Source organism: Podarcis muralis, chromosome 3 (genome assembly GCF_964188315.1).
Source record: "Podarcis muralis chromosome 3, rPodMur119.hap1.1, whole genome shotgun sequence".
NCBI lineage: Eukaryota > Metazoa > Chordata > Lepidosauria > Squamata > Lacertidae > Podarcis > Podarcis muralis.
The window spans coordinates 103,803,773-103,824,216 of NC_135657.1; the positions used below are offsets into that span (position 1 = coordinate 103,803,773).

Below are 20,444 nucleotides of genomic sequence, written 5' to 3' on the forward strand. Positions count from 1 at the left end.
TCAAATGTTATAAATTTATTTCGGGACATTGATTTCAACCTCTTTGGAAGCTTATGAAAACTTCAAGCAGAAATTAATACACTCCCAACAAAACTTTTTTAAACTTCCAGTAAAACAGTATTTTAAATGTGTTTATATATATTTATATTATATATATTTATATGTTAACTTTCAATTTAGGGAACATTTTAGCAGGGTTAGCTTTTTTAAGAAGGTTTCATCATATACTTCATTCCTCTGACATAGCTCTCTCTTTTTTTGTCTGGTTGAAAGGATGCAAATGAGGTAAGAATTAAGGCAAACCTAAAAGTCATGCAAATGAATACATTAATATTCACTGACAGTACAAGCACATGTCTGGACCAGACTCAAGAACTGAGGAGCTTCCCTCTGTCCACTACATACAGCAGAAGGGTGTCATGTTTGCTAATGAACAGTTTACACTACCATGGGGTTTTCAGTGTCACTAACATTACCCAGTTTAGGAGACATATAACTAGCATCAGTAAAACATGAACAATAAATAGTATATAGTTCATTGCAGCATGGAAGTGCTGCACAGGCATCGGAGGAATAAGACTCATGAAATGACATTGCACACATCACATCGTGGCATTTTTTTTCTTATAATATATACTTTTAAAATTCTGTAGCAATTGACATTCTCATGCACACAAGTGTTTCAAACACAAGAAGCAAGTCCATTGATAGGTAGTCCAAGCAATTTTTTTGTTTGTTTTGTTTGTTTGTTTGTGTGTGTGTGTATGTGTGGAAATAGCTGCAAACTGAATGGAACATTTAAATTTCTGTGCAGTCCATGAAAGCATTTTTACACGAGCTCATTTCTGAATGTCACACTGCAGGAGTAATACAATGGAAGGGTCGCTCTTTGCAGCTTCTTTGAATTCATCCAGTGTGATCTGGTCATCATGGTTCTTATCCATCTTGCTGAAAATCTTATCCACTCTTTGCTCCGGTGTGAGGCCATCTTCGTTCATTTTCATCATTATCACAGTGCCCACCATCTTATAAATGGCCTGGAGGAGAGAGAGAGAGAGAGAGAAAGAAAAGTTCATAAGGTCCAGCACAATTAGCCTGGCCTTTGAAACACAAGTCCACTCAGAGGCAAGTCCTTTTGAGTTCAGTGGCACTTATTTACAAGTAAATGGGTATAGCTTTGCAACTTAACTTGTAATTGCGCAGTCTTGCACTTTTAAATTTAGATTTCAACTAGAGAGTTAAGCAGGAAACATGAAATGCATTATGCGAGGCTGAACTGCTATACCAACGAGTATTTTCATGTTTGCTACATGGTGTTCATAAGCTAGTGAGAATCTTGCATGAGCATCAGCTATTCTGCAGCGAAGTTCACAAACCACTAGAGATAATGTCTAGGGGATGCTCAACATTTGGCTTTTGGAAATGGGAAGGCTACAGTGAGAGAACTACTGGGGATGCATCTGCCAGAGAGGGCCGGGAACAGACAGCAAGTTTTGCAGTTACTGCAGAAGCATATTTCTATTTCTCATGGGACTTAATGATGTCAGGTATATAGGACAAAATCAAGAAGTCCACTCAGTGACTATGCCCTGCATTTGGCATTGCCAGTTACTGGGGGTCAGACCTACTCTTATCTTCTTAACCCCATCCTGTGTTAAATTTATATAGGCTACAACTCTACTCATCAACTAGAAGGAAGGTCATTAAATTGAATGTCTACTCTGCTTTGGAGTACATATGCTTAGGATTGACAGTTTACCCACAAAGGCCCCAAGGGAATTGACATTATAATCGTAACTATAAAACTAATCACAGAACGGTTTTCTTTTTTAAAAGCTGTTTCTTACGTCACGTGTGACAGAATACTGGAAACAGGCTTTCAGTGTTCATTCAGCCTGGATAGGTCAGTTGCTTAGAGCTGATAATGGCAAGGTTGCAGGTTCAATCCCCGGTATGGGACAACTGCACAGTCCTGCATTCCAAGGGGGAGGGCTAGATGATCCTTGAGGTCCCTTCCAGCTCTGCAATTCTATGATGATGCGTGTAAAATCTCACCTCTATAATTTCCAGCATCTCCACTCTTGTGATTTTTCCATCTCCATCTAAGTCGTACATATTGAAGGCCCAGTTTAGCTTCTGTTCAAAACTGCCCCTTGAGGTGATAGATAGCGCGCAGATAAATTCTCTGAAGTCAATGGTTCCGTCGCCATTCTTATCAAAGGTTCTAAAGGCATGTTGGGCAAACTTTGAAGCATCTCCGTAGGGGAAAAACTGCAAAATGAAACACAAATGAAAGTATTAGGAGGCAATGTAAACCTCTGTATTGTTCCCTTTGTGTATTGAAGTATAAAATGCATGGTAGGAGCCAGGCATTAAGCACCCCTAGCCCTACTGAAATATTTGGTTTTTTAAGTGCTTCCCTCTCTTGCCCATTGGACACCACTGTAACTCAGCTGACTTCAGTCAAACTATTTCTGAGTCTGTAGCCTTGGGTCCCTTTGAAGATGACATCTTGGCTCTAATTCTATAAAGTGCCTGCAGAATTTATAATATTATAAATCAAACAGAATTAGCTATTTCCAGCTGCTGTCATCTTATGCCAAGAAGCCTGAGACTTATTGGCTTTCATCAGGGCTGCATTTCTCTTTTTTCCTTTCCTTTTGGCCTTACTTATGAATTCTAATAACCATGAAATTGTCCATTTATGAAATGAAGACAAAGTGTGTCTGTCTGACCTTCTGTAGCATTGAATTTCATGGGTGCCTACATATCGGCTATCCAAAGGGAGAACAGAAAGTTATATTTATTCTCCTTTGCCATTTCTGCTTGTCCGGTCTCATTTTGTCCATTCCTTTATATTATGACGATCTGGAGCAATCAAGATATTGCTTAGCCTTGATAGCACAGCAGGACTGGGAGAGGAGCACAGGATCCTAACACATCTGCACAAAGGCATGGTTTGGCCGTCATGACATGCACACCAGGCTGAGAGGTCCAACTCCTTCCTCTTTACACATCTTTTAATTACTTGAAAATGAAAGTCACTCCCATATTTGTGATTTTCATTTAAAGCAAACACCTTACGGGTGCCCAATGTTTCTAAGAAGGATGCACTTTGCCATGATAGAAATTATACTTAGGAGGGGAAAGGGAGTAGTTTCAATTTCCTCGCGGTTGCTGTCTCTTCTCCTTTCACACACACCGCCCCCCCCCAGCATATTTTTAAAATTCATACAGTCATAGTTTGGGTTGCAAATGTGATCCGTGCAGGAGGCACGTTCGCAAGCCACAGTGCCGTGTCTGCGCACGCAGGTGACACGATTCGTCGCTTCTGCACATGCGCAAAGTGCAATTTAGCAGTTCTGTGCATGCACAAGTGCTGAAACCTGGATGTAACCTGTTCCAGTACTTCTGGTTCGGTGCGGTCCGTAACCCGAAAATGCGCAATCCGCAGCATTTGCAACCTGAGGTATGACTACTACGCAACAATGCTTGCTCATGGAACGTGACTGCATTTCTGAAACCTATTTCTGTTCAGAAAGTAAACCCTTCAGGAACAAGACTGACAGAAGGAAGTTAGACCTGCTACTAGGAAAACCTTGCTCTGTGGCCTTTCTGGCTCTGTTTCTGCTGAAAAGACAATCCAGCAGAGCCAGCCTAAAACCTAGAAAGATTTATAAATTAGCAAAGTGTGGGTAGCATTAGGATCTTTGGTTTGGGCAGTGGATCGTCCTTGTAGAGTTCCTTGGGAGGGAAAACGCAGCAGAGATCAATGCGTTGCCAGAAAAGGCTATTCTAAAAGGGAGGTTGTCTGTTTGAGTACCAGCGAGCCAAGGCTGAATCCAAGCTGGAACAAGACGGAGGAGGAACTCAGGATAAAGAGAGTGGAGCCAAAAGACCAGACAGGCAAGAGAGAGTGAAAAGGTGACTTTGACCTTTCCCTGTCCTTGATTGCCAACCCTTGTCAGCTAGGCAGTTAGAGAAGATGGCAGACCAAGAGACAGAAATGGGGACAAGATGGAGGCAAGCTGGCAAAAGCAAAACTTTTGATTCAGTTAGTCATGGTCCCAAATGCCAGCTTTATTTTGATGTGGGTTAAACCACAGAGCCTAGGACTTGCCAATCAGAATGCTGGCGGTTCGAAACCCCGCAACGGGGTGAGCTCCCGTTGCTCGGTCCCTGCTCCTGCCAACCTAGCAGTTCGAAAGCACGTCAAAGTGCAAGTAGATAAATAGGTACTGCTCTGGTGGGAAGGTAAACGGCGTTTCTGTGCGCTGCTCTGGTTCACCAGAAGCGTCTTAGTCATGCTGGCCACATGACCTGGAAGCTGTATGCTGGCTCCCTTGGCCAATAAAGCGAGATGAGCGCCACAACCCCAGAGTCAGCCACGACTGGACCTAATGGTCAGGGTTCCCTTTACCTTTACTAAGACATTCTCTTGTAAACCATAATTAGTTGTGATGGGATGAGGAGAAGCAGACAGAGGGATGCCAGGACTAAGAACATTCATAAAAATAGTCACCAAAGTAGCGCACGGTGGATTACAGTTAATGCGTAGGTTTACCTAGAACTAGTTACTCCTGCATCGGAGAGTGAATGTGCATGCACTGTAGGTCCGTCCCAGGGGGGATATAATTAGGTCATTCTCCTATTGGGGAGGGGGGCAGGAAAAAGAGGGCAACTCATTTTGTAACTAGCTCTGTAATGTAGCAATGGGAGCTGTTAAAAATATGTGCAATTCTTCCTGTGTGTCGGTGACAGTGTGGAGTAGTGGTTAGAGCATTGGGGTAGGACTTGGGAGACCAAGTTTCAACCGTGCACGTCCCTGGGATCCCATCTGCTGTACACATTTAAAGCGGTATCAGCCGTGGCTTCCCTCAAAGAATTCTGGGAACTGTGGTTGGTTAACGGTAGTGAAAGTTAAAAAGGTAAAGGGACCCCTGACCATTAGGTCCAGTCGTGGCTGACTCTGGGGTTGCAGCGCTCATCTCGCTTTATTGGCCGAGGGAGCCGGCGTACAGCTTCCGGGTCATGTGGCCAGCATGACTAAGCCACTTCTGGCGAAACCAGAGCAGCGCATGGAAATGCCGTTTACCTTCCCGCCAGAGTGGTACCTGTTTATCTACTTGCACTTTGATGTGCTTTCAAACTGCTAGGTTGGCAGGAGCAGGGACCGAGCAACGGGAGCTCACCCCGTCACTGGGATTCGAACCGCCGACCTTCTGATCAGGAAGTCCTAGGCTCTGTGGTTTAACCCACAGCGCCACCCGCGTTCCTTTTTTTTAGGCAAGCCCTATTTTCCTACAGTTCTCAAGAGTGGTTTAACAGTTTATATTCATGGAACTCTGGGAGTTGTAGTTCCATGAGGACAATACTCTCAGAACCCTTAACCAACCATGGTTCCAGTTCTTCTCTGGTGGGGAAGCCATGACTGTTTAATGTGCCACAATACTGCTTTTAATGTCTAGTGCAGGTGGGCCCTTGCTTTGAGCCAGTTAGTACCTATCGGGTCAAATCTACGAGGGACATAAAAGGGGGCGGGAGAGGAAAGCTTGCTCTGAACAACCTGGATTAGAGGAAAAGTAGAATATAGTGGTGCCTCGCAAGACGAAATTAATTCGTTCCGCAAGTCTCTTCGTCTTGCGAGTTTTTCGTCTTGCGATGCACGGTTTCCCATAGGAATGCATTGAAAATCAATTAATGCGTTCCTATGGAAACCGCCTTCAGACCAGGTCCGGGGACAGTCTGTCCCCCGACCTCTTCTGAAGGCTGGGGGGGGGACAAGGGCTTTTCTTCCCACCCCCAGCATTTTAAAAAACCCCGGGACAGCGGAGGACTTCTCCGCTGTCCGGGGCGATCTTAAAATGCTGGCGGGCGGCATTTTAAAATCGCCCGGGACAGCGGAGGACTTCTCCACTGTCCGGGGCGATTTAAAAGCCCCCGGGAAGGCAGGCAGGGGGGACAAAGACTTTTGCCCCCCGCCCGCCTTCAGAAGAGGTCCAGGACCTCTTCTGAAGGCGGGCAGGGGGCGAAAGTCTTTGCTCCCCCCGCCTGCCTTCAAAAGCTGTCCTGGACAGGCTTCGCGGACCTCTCCGCAAGCAGCGGAGCCTGCGCGCGCTGAGATCAGCGCGCCCAGGCTTCGCGGCCCTGCCGCCCGGCTTCGGAGCATTGTTCCGAAGCCGGGCGGCGGCGGGAGGCGTTCCCGCCCCGCCGCCCGGCTTCGGAGGAGCCTTCCGAAGCCGGGCGGCGGGTGGAGGTCCGAGTATAGTGGGGAAGACCCGCTGCGCTTCCCCGCTGTCCCGGAGATTTCCCTATGGGCTGTCGTCTTGCGAAGCAAGCCCATAGGGAAATTCATTTTGCGAAGCGCCTCCAAAACGGAAAACCCTTTCGTCTAGCGGGTTTTCCGTCTTGCGAGGCGTTCGTCTTGCGGGGCACCACTGTATAAATGAGCTAAATAAATAAGGTGAAGTTGCTCTGAGCAGAATGCACCTACCCACTGCTCTGGTCGTCTTTCCTCCCAGTTTGGAGGATGGGTATGTCTGTCCCATTTCTGCTGCATATGTGACTGAACAATTCCCAGCGCACAGACTCGGAAGACACTGTCCTGTTGCATCTCTGAATGAGTTAACAGACCTAGGCATTGCCTTGTTTTAATGAATAGGCTCACTCTGCACTGGGCCTCATGGGAAAACGGCCTGGGAGCCCTTCTAGAGACGGGTAATTCTCAACTCTTAATTCTTGGGGGCGGGGAGTGTGCTTTGGAGTAGTTTGTTGCTAGCTTCATTCAAGCTGATAATGAAAAGCTAAGGCATGTTGACATGCATCGTATTAGCACGAGAAGGAGTACTTGCTGAAATAAAATAACACCTCGGGCTCTGTTGCCGCCCGTGTGCATAGGCTCAAACTGATACGATATACTACTTCTTACACTTCTGAAGGTTTCCTTCGCAACTCTATTCAGAGAGCTGTAAATGGAATACAGTGGTACCTCGGGTTACATACGCTTCAGGTTACAGACTCCACTAACCCAGAAATAGTACCTCGGGTTAAGAACTTTGCTTCAGGATGAGAACAGAAATCGTGCTCCGGCGGCGCAGTGGCAGCGGGAGGCCCCATTAGCTAAAGTGGCGCTTCAGGTTAAGAACAGTTTCAGGTTAAGAACGGACCTCCGGAACGAATTAAGTACTTACCCTGAGGTACCACTGTATGTGAATCCAGTGAAACAGGCAGAAGACACCCATGCAGAGAGACCACAATTCCCCCCAAGTTATGTGCCATGAAGAACCACATGGCAGGCAGAACATCAACAGACGTAGCCTTTTCTGCCGCGGCACCCTCGTGAGAGGAAATGCTGTCCCAGTTTCAATTTTCTGCCCGCCATGCGGCTACCGGGGCCCCTGTCAGGAAGAGACATGGCAATTGTGTTGCTTGCCTTTCAAGTATTCTCTAACTCAAGGATAGGGGCCCTGTGGCCTTCCAGATGTTCCCAGACTAACCTTCCCATCAGCCCCAGTCAGCATGGGCAATGACCAGGGATGCTGGAACCTGTAGTCCAAAAATTGGAAAACGCAGAACGCCTACAGTGGTACCTCGGGTTAAGTACTTAATTCGTTCCGGAGGTCCGTTCTTAACCTGAAACTGTTCTTAACCTGAAGCACCACTTTAGCTAATGGGGCCTCCTGCTGCCGCCGTGCCGCCAGAGCACGATTTCTGTTCTTATCCTGAAGCAAAGTTCTTAACCAGAAGCACTATTTCTGGGTTAGCGGAGTCTGTAACCTGAAGCGTATGTAACCTGAGGTACCACTGTATATGTTTCCTACAAAAGAGACACACCTGAAGGCGTACAGGTTCCCCATTCCTGTTCTAATCGCTCCTGCCTGCAGCTCTCCCTCACTTCTAGAGAGAGAGAGAGAGCAGAAAACAGGGAGGCCGAAGAGCTGGGCTGCGCTTACAGTTAAGTGGGCATAGGAAGCAATTGAATGAGCAAGTAACAATGGGTTACTGCCCACAGGGATCTGCCTTGCCATGTCTGTGCAAAGGTCCAGGCACAAATTTTAAAAATAAGTCACCTGCAAACAAAAATAGGTTCATTTTTAATCCTGCTCACGTGCACTAACATTAAACTGGCAAAGTTGGAACGCCATGTGGTATAATAACGGGCAGGGAAATATCTAATGACAAGCATCTCAAATGCTCTCAGTGAAAAACGAAGTCTTCCAGTTTCAGGTGTAACAATAATAAACCTTAGGTTTTTGATCTCATAGCTGATTCCTGAACCTAGAGTGGACCCCCCCCCCTCTCCAATACTGGGATTGTGTAAAAAAAATATTCTTCTAATTAATTTTTTTGCTCACTCTTCTAAATAACATATTCACATCTGTATTCACACACCAATACCTGCGATTAAGTTTCCACAAGAAAAATCAATGGGTAGGTAATTTCCCTAACCTTCTTGAAACAAACAAAAAAACCTGCCAACTGAGATAATTCTCTTAATCAACTTAATCAAGTGAGCTGGAAATGATTTTGTATCTTGCTATCTTTCGGCGCAAACATTCACACGAAGTGGAAATTGGTGATTTCACTGCCAGCTGGGACTGCCTCGGAGGATGGTCGCATACTATAAATGGATGTATCACGCTCGTATGCAAACACTTTGTGCCTGGAATTCCAATTAGCCTGGGGATTCCCAATATCTTAAACATGGGTATAAAAGGGATTAATTTGTTTCAAAAGTGTCAATCCTGCTATTCTTTTATTGGGGAATTCAGAGAGGTCAACAGAGTTGAGCTGGGGTTGGGAAACGCTGGCCGTTCAGATGAGCTCCATCTTCCCTGATCATTGGGAGTGATGGAGTTTGGAGTCTCACTAAAAAAAAACCTTGGTTGGGGAAGGGAAGAGACCCATAGATCTCAGATGCTGAATGAAGTACATGCGGTTTGCATCTGTAAACATCGGCTGTCCACAGTTTACTGTTTGTTGCACTGCTTTTTTATTAAGGCTATGCATCCCATCTAATATAGGGATGCGGGTGGCACTGTGGGTTAAACCACAGAGCCTAGGACCTCCCGATCGAAAGGTCAGCGGTTCGAATCCCCGCGGCGGGGTGAGCTCCCGTTGTTTGGTCCCAGTTCCTGCCTACCTAGCAGTTCGAAAGCACCCCTAAGTGCAAGTACATAAATAGGGACCGCTTTCTAGCGGGAAGGTAAACGGCGTTTCCGTGTGCTGCGCTGGTGCTGGCTCACCAGATGCAGCTTAGTCACACTGGCCATGTGACCCGGAAGTGTCTTCGGATAGCACCGGCTCCCGGCCTCTTGAGCATGATGAGTGTGCAACCCTAGAGTCGGACACAACTGGCCCTGATGGGCAGGGGTACCTTTATCCCGTCTAATATCTATATATGAAAGGGCAGATCCAACTCAGCCCTGAGCTGATTGAGGATTATCGGACTGGGCTCACCATCTAGCAGCAAACTACACAGTAAAGCTAAGCAAAGCTGGAAGCTGCACTAATTAATGAACAAAAGCAATGTGTTTAAATAATGCTGACATGATTAAACTACTACCTGTCGTGCTTAAAGTCACACTTTTAAAATTTCTACTGGGAGAAGAAGAAAAAAGCTGTTGGTTTTTTTCTTCAGAAAATGCTTTAATGAATTAGATTTTCTGCAGAAACTGCTAACATGCTAATGATTACACTCTATAAATTCAAGCTGCAATGACTTCTCTAAATCTGTTGGCTTGTGTGTGCAATATTTTGAATAAACTAAGTTTGAAATTCTATCCTTCTGAAGAAAATGTGTTATGATCACACAGTACCAAGTTGCAGAAATTAAATTTCTGAGACCACCCAGACCATAATCATTCCAGTATTTAAACAACAAGAAGTAAATCTTTTCCCTGGGAATGAAGTCCTTTTTTCCAGAATTGGTTCACAGCAAAAAAAAGGTGCTTGGGGGGGGACCCATAGCTTTCATTTTTAGAAAATAGCTGGACTTTTTTTGAACTTCTGAAGAGAGGAAAACTTATCTATTATCCCTGGAAAGAGCTACAGAAAAAGAATACATGTGAAGACGTGTTGTTAAACTCAGCAGATGTCTAAATTTAAAACACCACCTTCTACCCTTTACAATATTTTTCTCTTGTGTTAGCTGTGGATTGGGTGTAGCTTTCTGTTTCTGGATTACTACCAAATTTTAAACAGCCACAGGAATTATGCAAATTCAACAGGTGAAGTTTCCACCACCTGCCCTTCATTGTCATACTAAAGAAGCTGCATCTGTTGTATTTCAATCTTACTGCACAGTCCTCTTGCCAAGAAAAAGTGGATGCCCTAAACGAACCATGGATTGCTAACATATTTCCGTGCATGTTCTCTCTTTTTAGGACATGCAAAATGTTAGCAGGTAACACGTGTCCAGAAACCACCCACCAGGTCTCTGTCTTATCAGTTTCGCCTTACTGTTAGCCCAATAACACCTGGAAATTTCCATGTTGGCTACTCCCGAGTTAGAGAATTGGAGCTGGACGGGGAAAATCCAGGTTCAAGTACTTATTCAGCCATGGCACTCACTTTGGATCAGTCACATTCTCCAAAATGTGAGAAAATTCACAGGGCTGTCGTGAGAATAAATGGGAAACGGCAGTGTAGAATGCTTTGAGAAAATTAAAAAAATTGCGGAACACAGGAAAACGTAATCAATAACATAAATATGAGAAGAATCATTCCCTTTGCTCGTGCCTCTTCTAAGGCATTCCCTTCTAATAAAACATGACTTGTACAATCCATTATAACAAAGAAAGGAAACTAACTCCCCTACACTAGATTAAGTGAAGCATGTACAGTGGTACCTTGGTTCTCAAACGGCTTAGTCGTCGAACAAATCGGCTCCTGAATGCCGCAAACCCAGAATTAAGGGTTCCACTTTGCGAACGTTTTTCAGAGTTGAACGTCCAACGCGGCTTCCGCTTGAGTGCAGAAAGCTCCTGCAGCCAACTGGAAGCTGCACCTTGAGTTTTCGAATGGTTTCAGTAGTCGAATGGACTCCCAGAACGGATTAAGTTCAAGAACCAAGGTACCACTGTACTCAAAAGAAAGGGGGTGTCAGGGACTGCCATCAGCTTAGAGGCAAGAGGGAGAAGGGCAGCTGGATTACAGAGAGCCTCAAAAAATCGCGGGAAGCAGCACTTCCTCAGTGGAGGAAGGAAGCCCCGCCTCTAGTGGGGAAGAGCTGCAGGGCTCGGAGGACGCAGGAAAGAGCCAAGACGCCGTGCCTGAGCAAAGCAGGGAGGTCCCCCTTTACCCAAGCCTTCCCTGCACAGTAGGCTTTTGCGCAGAGAGGGGAGGCGTCGGTTGGGGGTCAAGAGACTACTCTGCTGGGGAAAGTTTAAGGACCGCCCATTCTCAGATTCTGCTAGTGTGTGAGCAAGACATGGAATAGAGGCATTGTGAATATTTTGCACCAATAATAAAGCCTTTGAGAAGACCAGTGAGGGACGTTGCCTGATGGCTTTCGAGCAACCACATAACGGGGGGTTATGTTTTCTGGGAGAAGTTGTCTTTGCCCTCTCTGGGGGATACTTCCAATCTCATATAACAAAGATGTTTAACTCTAATTGATGCAGGGAGAGATTAAGACCAAAGAATAAGCTGTCCTGCCAGGCTTAGCTAGCTCGATACCTTTCACCTTGGGAGGGTTTTTGCCCTCTCTTTTCCACCATGCAAACCCTGCCAGTAAGAAGGTCTAGGATGGATGCTGCAAGCTTGGACTGCATAGCTTAAGCAAGCCATCTTTGCCCTTAAAGGTAAAGGGGTAAAGGGACCCCTGACCATTAGGTCCAGTCATGGCTGACTCGGGTTGCGGCGCTCATCTCGCTTTATTGGCCAAGGGAGCCGGCGTACAGCTTCCAGGTCATGTGGCCAGCATGACTAAGCCGCTTCTGGTGAACCACAGCAGCACACGGAAATGCCGTTTACCTTCCCGCCGGAGCGGTACCTATTTATCTACTTGCACTTTGAGGTGCTTTCGAACTCCTAGGTTGGCAGGAGCAGGGACCGAGCAACGGTAGCTCACCCCGTCGTGGGGTTTCGAACTGCTGACCTTCTGATCAGCAAGTCCTAGGCTCTGTGGTTTAACCCACAGCACCACCCATATCTTTGTCCTTACAAGCAATTTAGAAACATTTACCATTTTGTAACTTAAGATCAAACCTATCCATTCTGAAGGAAATCAGCCCTGAGTGCTCACTGGAAGGACCTCATGAGAAGAGAAGACTCCCTGGAAAAGACCCTGATGTTGGGGAAGATTGAGGGCACAAGGAGAAGGGGACGACAGAGGACAAGATGGTTGGACAGTGTTCTCGAAGCTACCAGCATGAGTTTGACCAAACTGCGGGAGGCAGTGGAAGACAGGAGTGCCTGGTGGGCTCTGGTCCATGGGGTCACAAAGAGTCGGACACCACTAAACAACAACAACCTAAGTTAAATAGCCCTATTCTGCGCCATTGCTGCGGTAGGCTTTGCCTTTGCAGGGTTCAGGTACAGTGCATCACCCATGTGAGACCCTTCCCTCTCCACTAAAGCACCTTTCTTTTAACTAACACGAAAGGCTGAGAAAGATGTCTGCTTCTTGCCTGTTGTTTATCGCCTGCACACACGGCTGGTCTCAGGTGCAACTGTAGCTTAAATAAAGTTCTAGCCTGCAAAAATAATCTCTTGACTCACACTGATGGGAGAATTAGTTACTAACCAGCAGGAAATGAATTGATTTTGAATTACAGTGCCCTCTAATTAGATCTGAACAATGAGAAGCCGAGGGCACTCAAACAGTGCCATAGGCTAGCACACTGGCAGTCTTCCCCTTATGCAATGCTCACCAGCAGTCCCATCGGGCATTATGGCTGAAACAATTACTCTGATAATGACGTCAATGGTTGGGGCTAAATATGTGCGACTTTGTTGTTGATTTTCCTCCAACCCACTAACTGCACTGAATATCCGTGTTTGAAACTCTGCTGAAGACAATATAGCACCTTAAAATCAAATTGAGATGTGAAATATATTGGAATCCTAAATTGTTGTGGTTATTCCAGTTATTTATTTGTCACTTTTCAGGGCCGGCTATCACTGAAAGCTATGAACAGGAAAAGAAAAACCCCCGCAGAAATTCAGTATAAAGCACTGTGTGTATACAGGCAAAGTGGTGTGTGTGTGTGTGTGTGTGTGTGAGAGAGAGAGAGAGAGAGAGAGAGAGTGAAATTCAGGGGGTCACTGAATTTTATGTGAGGGAAAATTTGGATGCAGGTGATACCTGACAAAACTTCACCGGGGTTGGGAAGGAGGGTCACCATATTGGCTTTGCACTGCAAACAATGGGGAAGATTCACCTTACTGATATCAGTAAGAAAGCTACTGCAGCCGGATACCTTACTCCCGCTTATTACCTGTGAGCGTGTCCCACTGAATATTGTGGGAAATGTGAATTTTACTTCTATGCCTAGGATTGCATTGCACATCCATCCCATGGAAACCAGTGAATTGGCTGGATTGTACCCATTGTTCTCAATCAAACTTAACACTTGCTTCATTCTCGTTGGGCTGCATCCACACTATATCTTTAAAGTACATTCGATGTACATTTCCCGTCTCAAAGAATGCTGGGTACTGTAGTGGGCTAAGGGTTGCTGGGAATTTTCACACTGTGGGGGTGGGGTAAACTACAGTACCCAGAATTCTCTGGGGGAAAGAATGTATTATTTCAGTGGCCTGCAGCATCACAAAGCATCCAGTATACAGTGGTACCTCAGGTTAAGAACTTAATTTGTTCTGGAGGTCAGTTCTTAACCTGAAACTGTTCTTAACCTGAGGTACCACTTTAGCTAATGGGGTCTCCTGCGGCTGCCGCCGCGCAATTTCTGTTCTCATCCTGAAGCAAAGTTCTTAACCCAAGGTACTATTTTTGGGTTAGCGGAGTCTGTAACCTGAAGCGTCTGTAACCCGAGGTACCACTGTAATAGATGCTAGTCATCATCTGCATCTCTCCTCAACTGGTACGGACTGGAGGGTGAATGTGGGGTCCTGTCTTCTAATCGAGACATGATACACAAAAAAGCTACAACTGGCAAGGGCAGGGAAGCAGCCGGTTGTCTTCTTATTGAAGTTTCCTTACACTTTTGATAAAGGCGAATGCAGACAAATCCAGGATCAGAGACTCGATCAAATAAGGGGAATGATAAATGCAGACGGGAAGGCAGGGAGCAGGCATGTAGGTTTTATGAAACCCTGTCTTTCATCAGGAAATTTGCCAAAAAAATAAACTCTAGATCAAAGGGATAATATTCATCTCATGGGCCCTTCGTGCTTTCAGTGTGATCCCCTGATCTGAACATTGTTAATTGCGGACAAAAACCTCAAAGTTCCAGTTGTATATTGATTACATACTCAACTAGTCGTTCAAATTATAGACATGAGTAAATGCAAAAAAATGGACTTAAACTGCGTATGTTATCAATACAATCCTAGGCACACTTATCTGGGAGCAAGCCCAGAGAGTTTTGTGGGCAAACATGCACAGGGCTGTACCGTACGAGATGCAGCTTTTAAGACTTGGAGTTCCTGGGAATTCAACTTACAAGTGTCTAAGCTGAAGCCATAAAATTCTCCTCAACCCAATGTGCCATGGACCAAGAAAGAAAGGGCAACCATCCAACATGGTTTCCAGTTATGAACATACAGGTACAGTGAGACTTCTACAGTACATAACTTGTAAGGGCAAGAAAGCAGAACGTTCATTAAAATTTCTTTTTCTGGGATATTTACAACTTGAGTGTTCTGTCTGAACTGTTCGATCCTTTTCATACAAATGCATGTCCCAGACAGAAACAGTGGAGCAACAACACACAGCGGTTCTTGAAATCTGCCAAATGTTAAAGAGCTGGTTTAACGTTCACCTTCTGAAATTCAATAAAGCCTCTGGGTAGCTGCCTCAAGAGACCAAGGAAGAAGGAAAAGCTCAGGGTTTTTTTACCCTGAGGAAATAATTTTGATGTCAGTTTCAACAGAACTGTATTGAACACTTGAGGATACAGTGGTACCTCAGGTTAAGAACTTAATTTGTTCTGGAGGTCCGTTCTTAACCTGAGGTACCACTTTAGCTAATGGGGCCTGCCGTGCCGCCGCTGCACGATTTCTGTTCTCATCCTGAAGCAAAGTTCTTAATCTGAGGTACTATTTGGATTTTGACTTGCATCCTGTTCCCCGATGAGTTCTGCCAGGGGCAGCACTGAGATAGAGGAAGCAAGAAGGCTGGCAAATGGCAGACTGGGTTTGGTGACACAGCACCCAAATGGACCAAACCCTCCGCAGACTGATGGAATTGCAAGAAATCGCTCAACGATGTGAACCAGTGGCTCCAGGTGGGTATTAAACGTAAAGGGTAAAGGGACCCCTGACCATTAGGTCCAGTCGTGGCCAACTCTGGGGTTGCGGCGCTCATCTCGCTTTATCGGCCGAGGGAGCCGGCGTACAGCTTCCGGGTCATGTGGCCAGCATGACTAAGCCGCTTCTGGCAAACCAGAGCAGCGCACGGAAACACCATTTACCTTCCCGCCAGAGTGGTAACTATTTATCTACTTGCACTTTGATGTGCTTTCAAACTGCTAGGTTGGCAAGAGCAGGGACCGAGCAATGGGAGCTCACCCCGTCACGGGGATTCGAACCGCCGACCTTCTGATCGGCAAGTCCTAGGCTCTGTGGTTTAACCCACAGCGCCACCTGCGTCCCCCAGGTGGGTATTACTCGTAGCACAATGGCCAGCTCTTGCATGCAGGTCTCAGTCAATACAGGTGCCTCTTCTGTTAATCCCAGCCAGTGTGTGAGCCACCAATCAGAAGGGCTGTGAAGAAGAAGGGAGGGCATTTGGGCTGGTGTAGTAGCTTGCCATGGCACCCGCTGAAATTCCCTCTTCCACCCAAGTCTTAAAGGAGTTTGCCACATCTGGTAAATCTAACGTAATGGCTAAGTAAAGATGCTCTACATTATTCACACGTGCTGACCGCTGTACCTCTCCCTGCCAGTACATTGATTCCTATTATTATTATTATTAACCTGCCTTTTACCCCAAGGTCCCACGGTGGGTTACAACATTAAAACACAATTCTTTTAAAGAGATTTGGGATCTGGCAGCAAATAAAAGCGTAAGATGCCTAACCAAACTACAATGTACATTGCTTTTTACTGGCAAAGCAAACAGTTGTTGTTGTTGTTGTTGTTGTTGTTATTAATTCAACTTATACACCGCCCTATACCCAGAGGTCTAAGGGTGGTTCACAACAAGACCACAACATTAAAAGCAAACCAAAAGCAATACCCCAATAACCCACCCAGTGCAATTCTAATAGCAGTATGCATTAAAAACGAGAGCAGATTGGCCATGTGAGCCACCCAGGAAGTAATCTAACACTAGCTCTACCTTTCATGGCAGGTGGATATTGGCCCTAGTGGGGTAGAGGGAAGGGGTATAATATCGTTGCATAATGATGCCCCCTTTTCCAAGTCGTACAACTTAGTGCTGTCTGCTTTTTTCCTCCTCTGCCCCTGCAATGGCTCCTGCACCTTTGATGGAAGGCATTAATTCAACAGCTGAAACTTTCTCTCAAAATAGAATTTACTTCTGTTATTATTTAGATTGCCAATTTGTGTGTGTGTGTGTGTGTGTGTGTGTGTGTGTGTGTGTGTGTGTGCGTGCCTAGTTATGCAGACCTTAAACGCACGAAGGCCCTGCCAAAAAAGAGTTGGCAATTTTAGCCCCATCCTCATTTGTCCATTAGGGAAAAAACATTGTGGGCTCAACCACCATTGCCTGGGCACAGTCTTGTGCCCTTGTAATTATCAACACATATAATAAATATATCATTTCCCTACTGAAAGGGGAAACACATTTTTATTTCTAATTTTAAACAAGCCTCCTACTCCCCCCCCCCCAGCTGTTTTTCATTAAAAAAATATTTCCAAGCTTATATTGAATATTTAAACTCTTGTCAAGAAGAAGCTGAAAACAACTATTTATAGACATCACAATGTGCAGATGAAGAGATGCTTCAATATTATTTGTTTCTTTTCATAAACAGTATCTTGGGAAGGCACTGGAAAATTCACCCTGACGCAATGCGAGCCACCCAACCAGCTAATTAATGTGCTTACACCAGGGATGCTATTGATGCTTTTCCACAGCGAATAATGAATATTGGTTTAACATAGTTCTCCCGACAGGCTTGCAACAAACATTTCAGCTTATTTTTAGACGGGAACGGACAGCGAGCATCCCTACAATATTTCAATATTCACATGCTAATATAGAGGATCAATGTTTGTGGATGTAAAAGGATGCGGTCAGGCTCTCTGACTCTGAATAAACCAGCACACATGGGCTTAGATGGACAGGCAATCATTAATATTTCCTTTTCAAATCCTTATTGCAGAAACCCATGAATAAAATAACCAATTCATCTTTTTTTTAAATGGAGCAACTGTGTGACCTTGACTTTCAGCCTCCACAAATTAAGATTTGACTCCACCAATTGAAATTATCCCCACTGTTAAGCCAACAATAGCACTAGTTGATTAATCTCATTCTAGTCTACCTTGCAGAGTTGTTGTGAAGATAAAATAAGAGCTTGAAAGACGGAACCATGTACGAAGCCTTGAGCTTTTTGGAGGAAAAGCGGGGGAAACAAACAAATATGTAAGATGCCTTCAGCAAACTTGATTTGAAAGGGAAACACATAAATGTGTTATTTATAACACATAAATGTTATAATTAAACAAGGCTTTTGTGATGAAGGTATTATATCACTGGTGACTAGATTTTTTTCTTTTTAACTAAATTAAAAATATAAACATATCTCTAATTTGATAGACAAATAAATTACAGCATTTCAACATTCAAAATTAAAACTAGCCATGTCCTTACATATGGTATAATATAAATATTGTCTCTGAGTATACAAAAATTCCCGTTATCAGATCATCATGAATAAATTTACAACAAGCAATAAAATAATCATAACTTATAGAAATGGAAATCATAACCAATTATAATACTCTCTTTCAAATTCCAATAGCCCTTTGAAGGGCTCTTATTCTTCCTCACATCTCTTAGCATCTACTGAATAATTTTATTCGGTATAATGAATAGGCAGTCTTGAATAAATTGGTAATATTGAATAACATGTTGCCCAGAGCCGATCTGAAACAGTGTCAAAGTTTAAACATTGAATATTGCAAATATACGGCTAAGTCTACCAACTGGAAGTTAAAAAGCGTCAAACTGGCCAACTTTCCCCTTGTAGCCTGAACTTTAAACCCTATGGCCTATGCCTGTCTTTAATTTAAATTCAGATATTGACATATCTAATTCAGTCAGTGACAGTATAAACTACAGAATGGGTTTTCTCTAGCTAACTAAAGCTGCAATCCTTATATGGGGGTAAGCTCGACTGAACTCAATGGCACTTACTTCTGAGTAGACACTGTGTAGGCTTGCACTTTACGTGAGTTATTTCCAGACGGCTCTTATCTGATTAATGATACTCACTGAACATTTTGCGCCCCCTGACAATGCAATGATTGATTACCTAATCCTTAAGCCTGCAATCCTATGCAGTCAAGCTGATTAACATGCCAAACTTCATAATGGTAATTCATGCCTCATTCCTAACTGGCCTGGATTAAAACTAATGATGAAGATGTAAAAGACTTTGCATGGTATTAATCCGAGGCTATCAGTTCCCAGAACTCTGAAGGTCAACAAGGCAGCATAGATGATCCCAGAACACACTAAAATTAGGTTTTGGGGGGATTTCAGCTAGCGCTATTTGTAGAGACACGCAACAGCAAACATGAGATTAGGAGGGCCAGACCCCAAATAGCCCTATTTTTACTGATGAGACAGCAATGAATCCAGAATCTCACCTCCGAGTGATTATCATTTATTTCTACAATACCTAAATCCTCTCTTTAAAATGGCTTGAGGCGATGTGCAAAGCCGAATAGCCCCCATAAAGGCTCAAATACAAAATCACAATAACGGAACAGCATCGATTGTTCTCCAAAGCCTGAAAATACTGGTAGAATTTTCAACCATCATTTTTTTTTTTTTTTTAAAGAAGCTACTCTATGGGTGCCATTGTTTTAGGTGTACTTTATATGTAAATTGAGAATTGGGGAATTCAAATACACGTGCTTTGTCTTTGCTTCTTTTGTACTGTTTGCACGCGGGTGGCGCTGTGGGTAAAAGCCTCAGCGCCTAGGGCTTGCCGATAGAAAGGTCGGCGGTTCGAATCCCCGCGGCGGGGTGCGCTCCCGTTGCTCGGTCCCAGCGCCTGCAGTTCGAAAGCACCTCCGAGTGCAAGTAGATAAATAGGGACCGCTTACTAGCGGGAAGGTAAACGGCGTTTCCGTGTGCGGCTCTGGCTCGCCAGAGCAGCGATGTCACGCTGGCCACGTGACCCAGAAGTGTCTCCGGACAGCGCTGGTCCCCGGCCTATTGAGTGAGATGGGCGCACAACCCTAGAGTCTGTCAAGACTGGCCCGTACGGGCAGGGGTACCTTTACCTTTTACCTTATGGCCACAAGCAATAAATACTGATTATTTCCCATCTGTGTTGCCATTGAACAAACCCCCATAAAACACAGGTGATAAAACAGGGGTTCCCTTATGATATCTGTTGTGGGTGCTTAGTGGACTACAAAATTTTAAAAGCTAGGGGATTTCTGAAAGCCCATTGAACCTGTTTGTGTATCTTTTAAGACAAGGAACAACGTATCTTTTTCCCTTTGTTAAAAAAATCCAATAGCTGAAGATATAAGGAGAAAGGGCTGAGAACATGTTTTTGGGCTTCCCATGGGTATCTGGTTAGACACCATGAAGAATGGGATGGAGTAATATAAAATTATATATCAGTGGAAAGATAATTTAATGAAAAATGTAATGCAACAGAGTTTGTTCAGTTATCTGTATTCTATCAGAAGTTATAGCTCAATAACCAGAACAAGGAAGGTAGCTTTCCTTCATTTGAATGTAGCCAATGAGCAGGAGTGTTTAGAGAGCCAATCAGGTGCTATGAGCCATCAAACCTCAGAAATACACTTTCCCCAAAAGGTTTCCACAATTTTGGCCACTGGTGTAGGTTGATAAAAACCATCCTTTACCCAGTGGTGGAGCTTCATGCTCCGGCACTGAGGGGCGGAGAGGAGGCAGAGAGCAAGCGTAGCGTGGCTGGCGCGTGTCTCAAGGGCATGGCGCGTCCTGGGGGTGTGGCACGCCGCTTGCAGGGGCATGGCACCCAGTGCAGGGGGGGGGGCAGCCGCGATGGCACCCCACCAGGATCGTGCTGCCGGGGGCAGTGCGCTCACCCTTTTCCTCCACCAGTGCCTTTACCCGGGTT

The 20,444-nt window shown here is 44.9% G+C and overlaps 1 protein-coding gene across 1 annotated transcript in view; it reads right to left on the reverse strand.

Annotated features, from left to right (window-relative positions):
* The window catches only part of VSNL1 (visinin like 1), a 105,737-nt gene continuing 85,293 nt past the window's right edge, over positions 1-20,444 (reverse strand). The window contains exons 3-4 of the mRNA XM_028722292.2: positions 2,056-2,271; positions 1-1,037 (exon numbers count right to left, since the gene is read on the reverse strand). Of these exons, the coding sequence (XP_028578125.1) occupies positions 840-1,037; positions 2,056-2,271 (414 nt within the window). The 3' untranslated portion in view covers positions 1-839. The remainder of the gene's footprint in view (positions 1,038-2,055; positions 2,272-20,444) is intronic.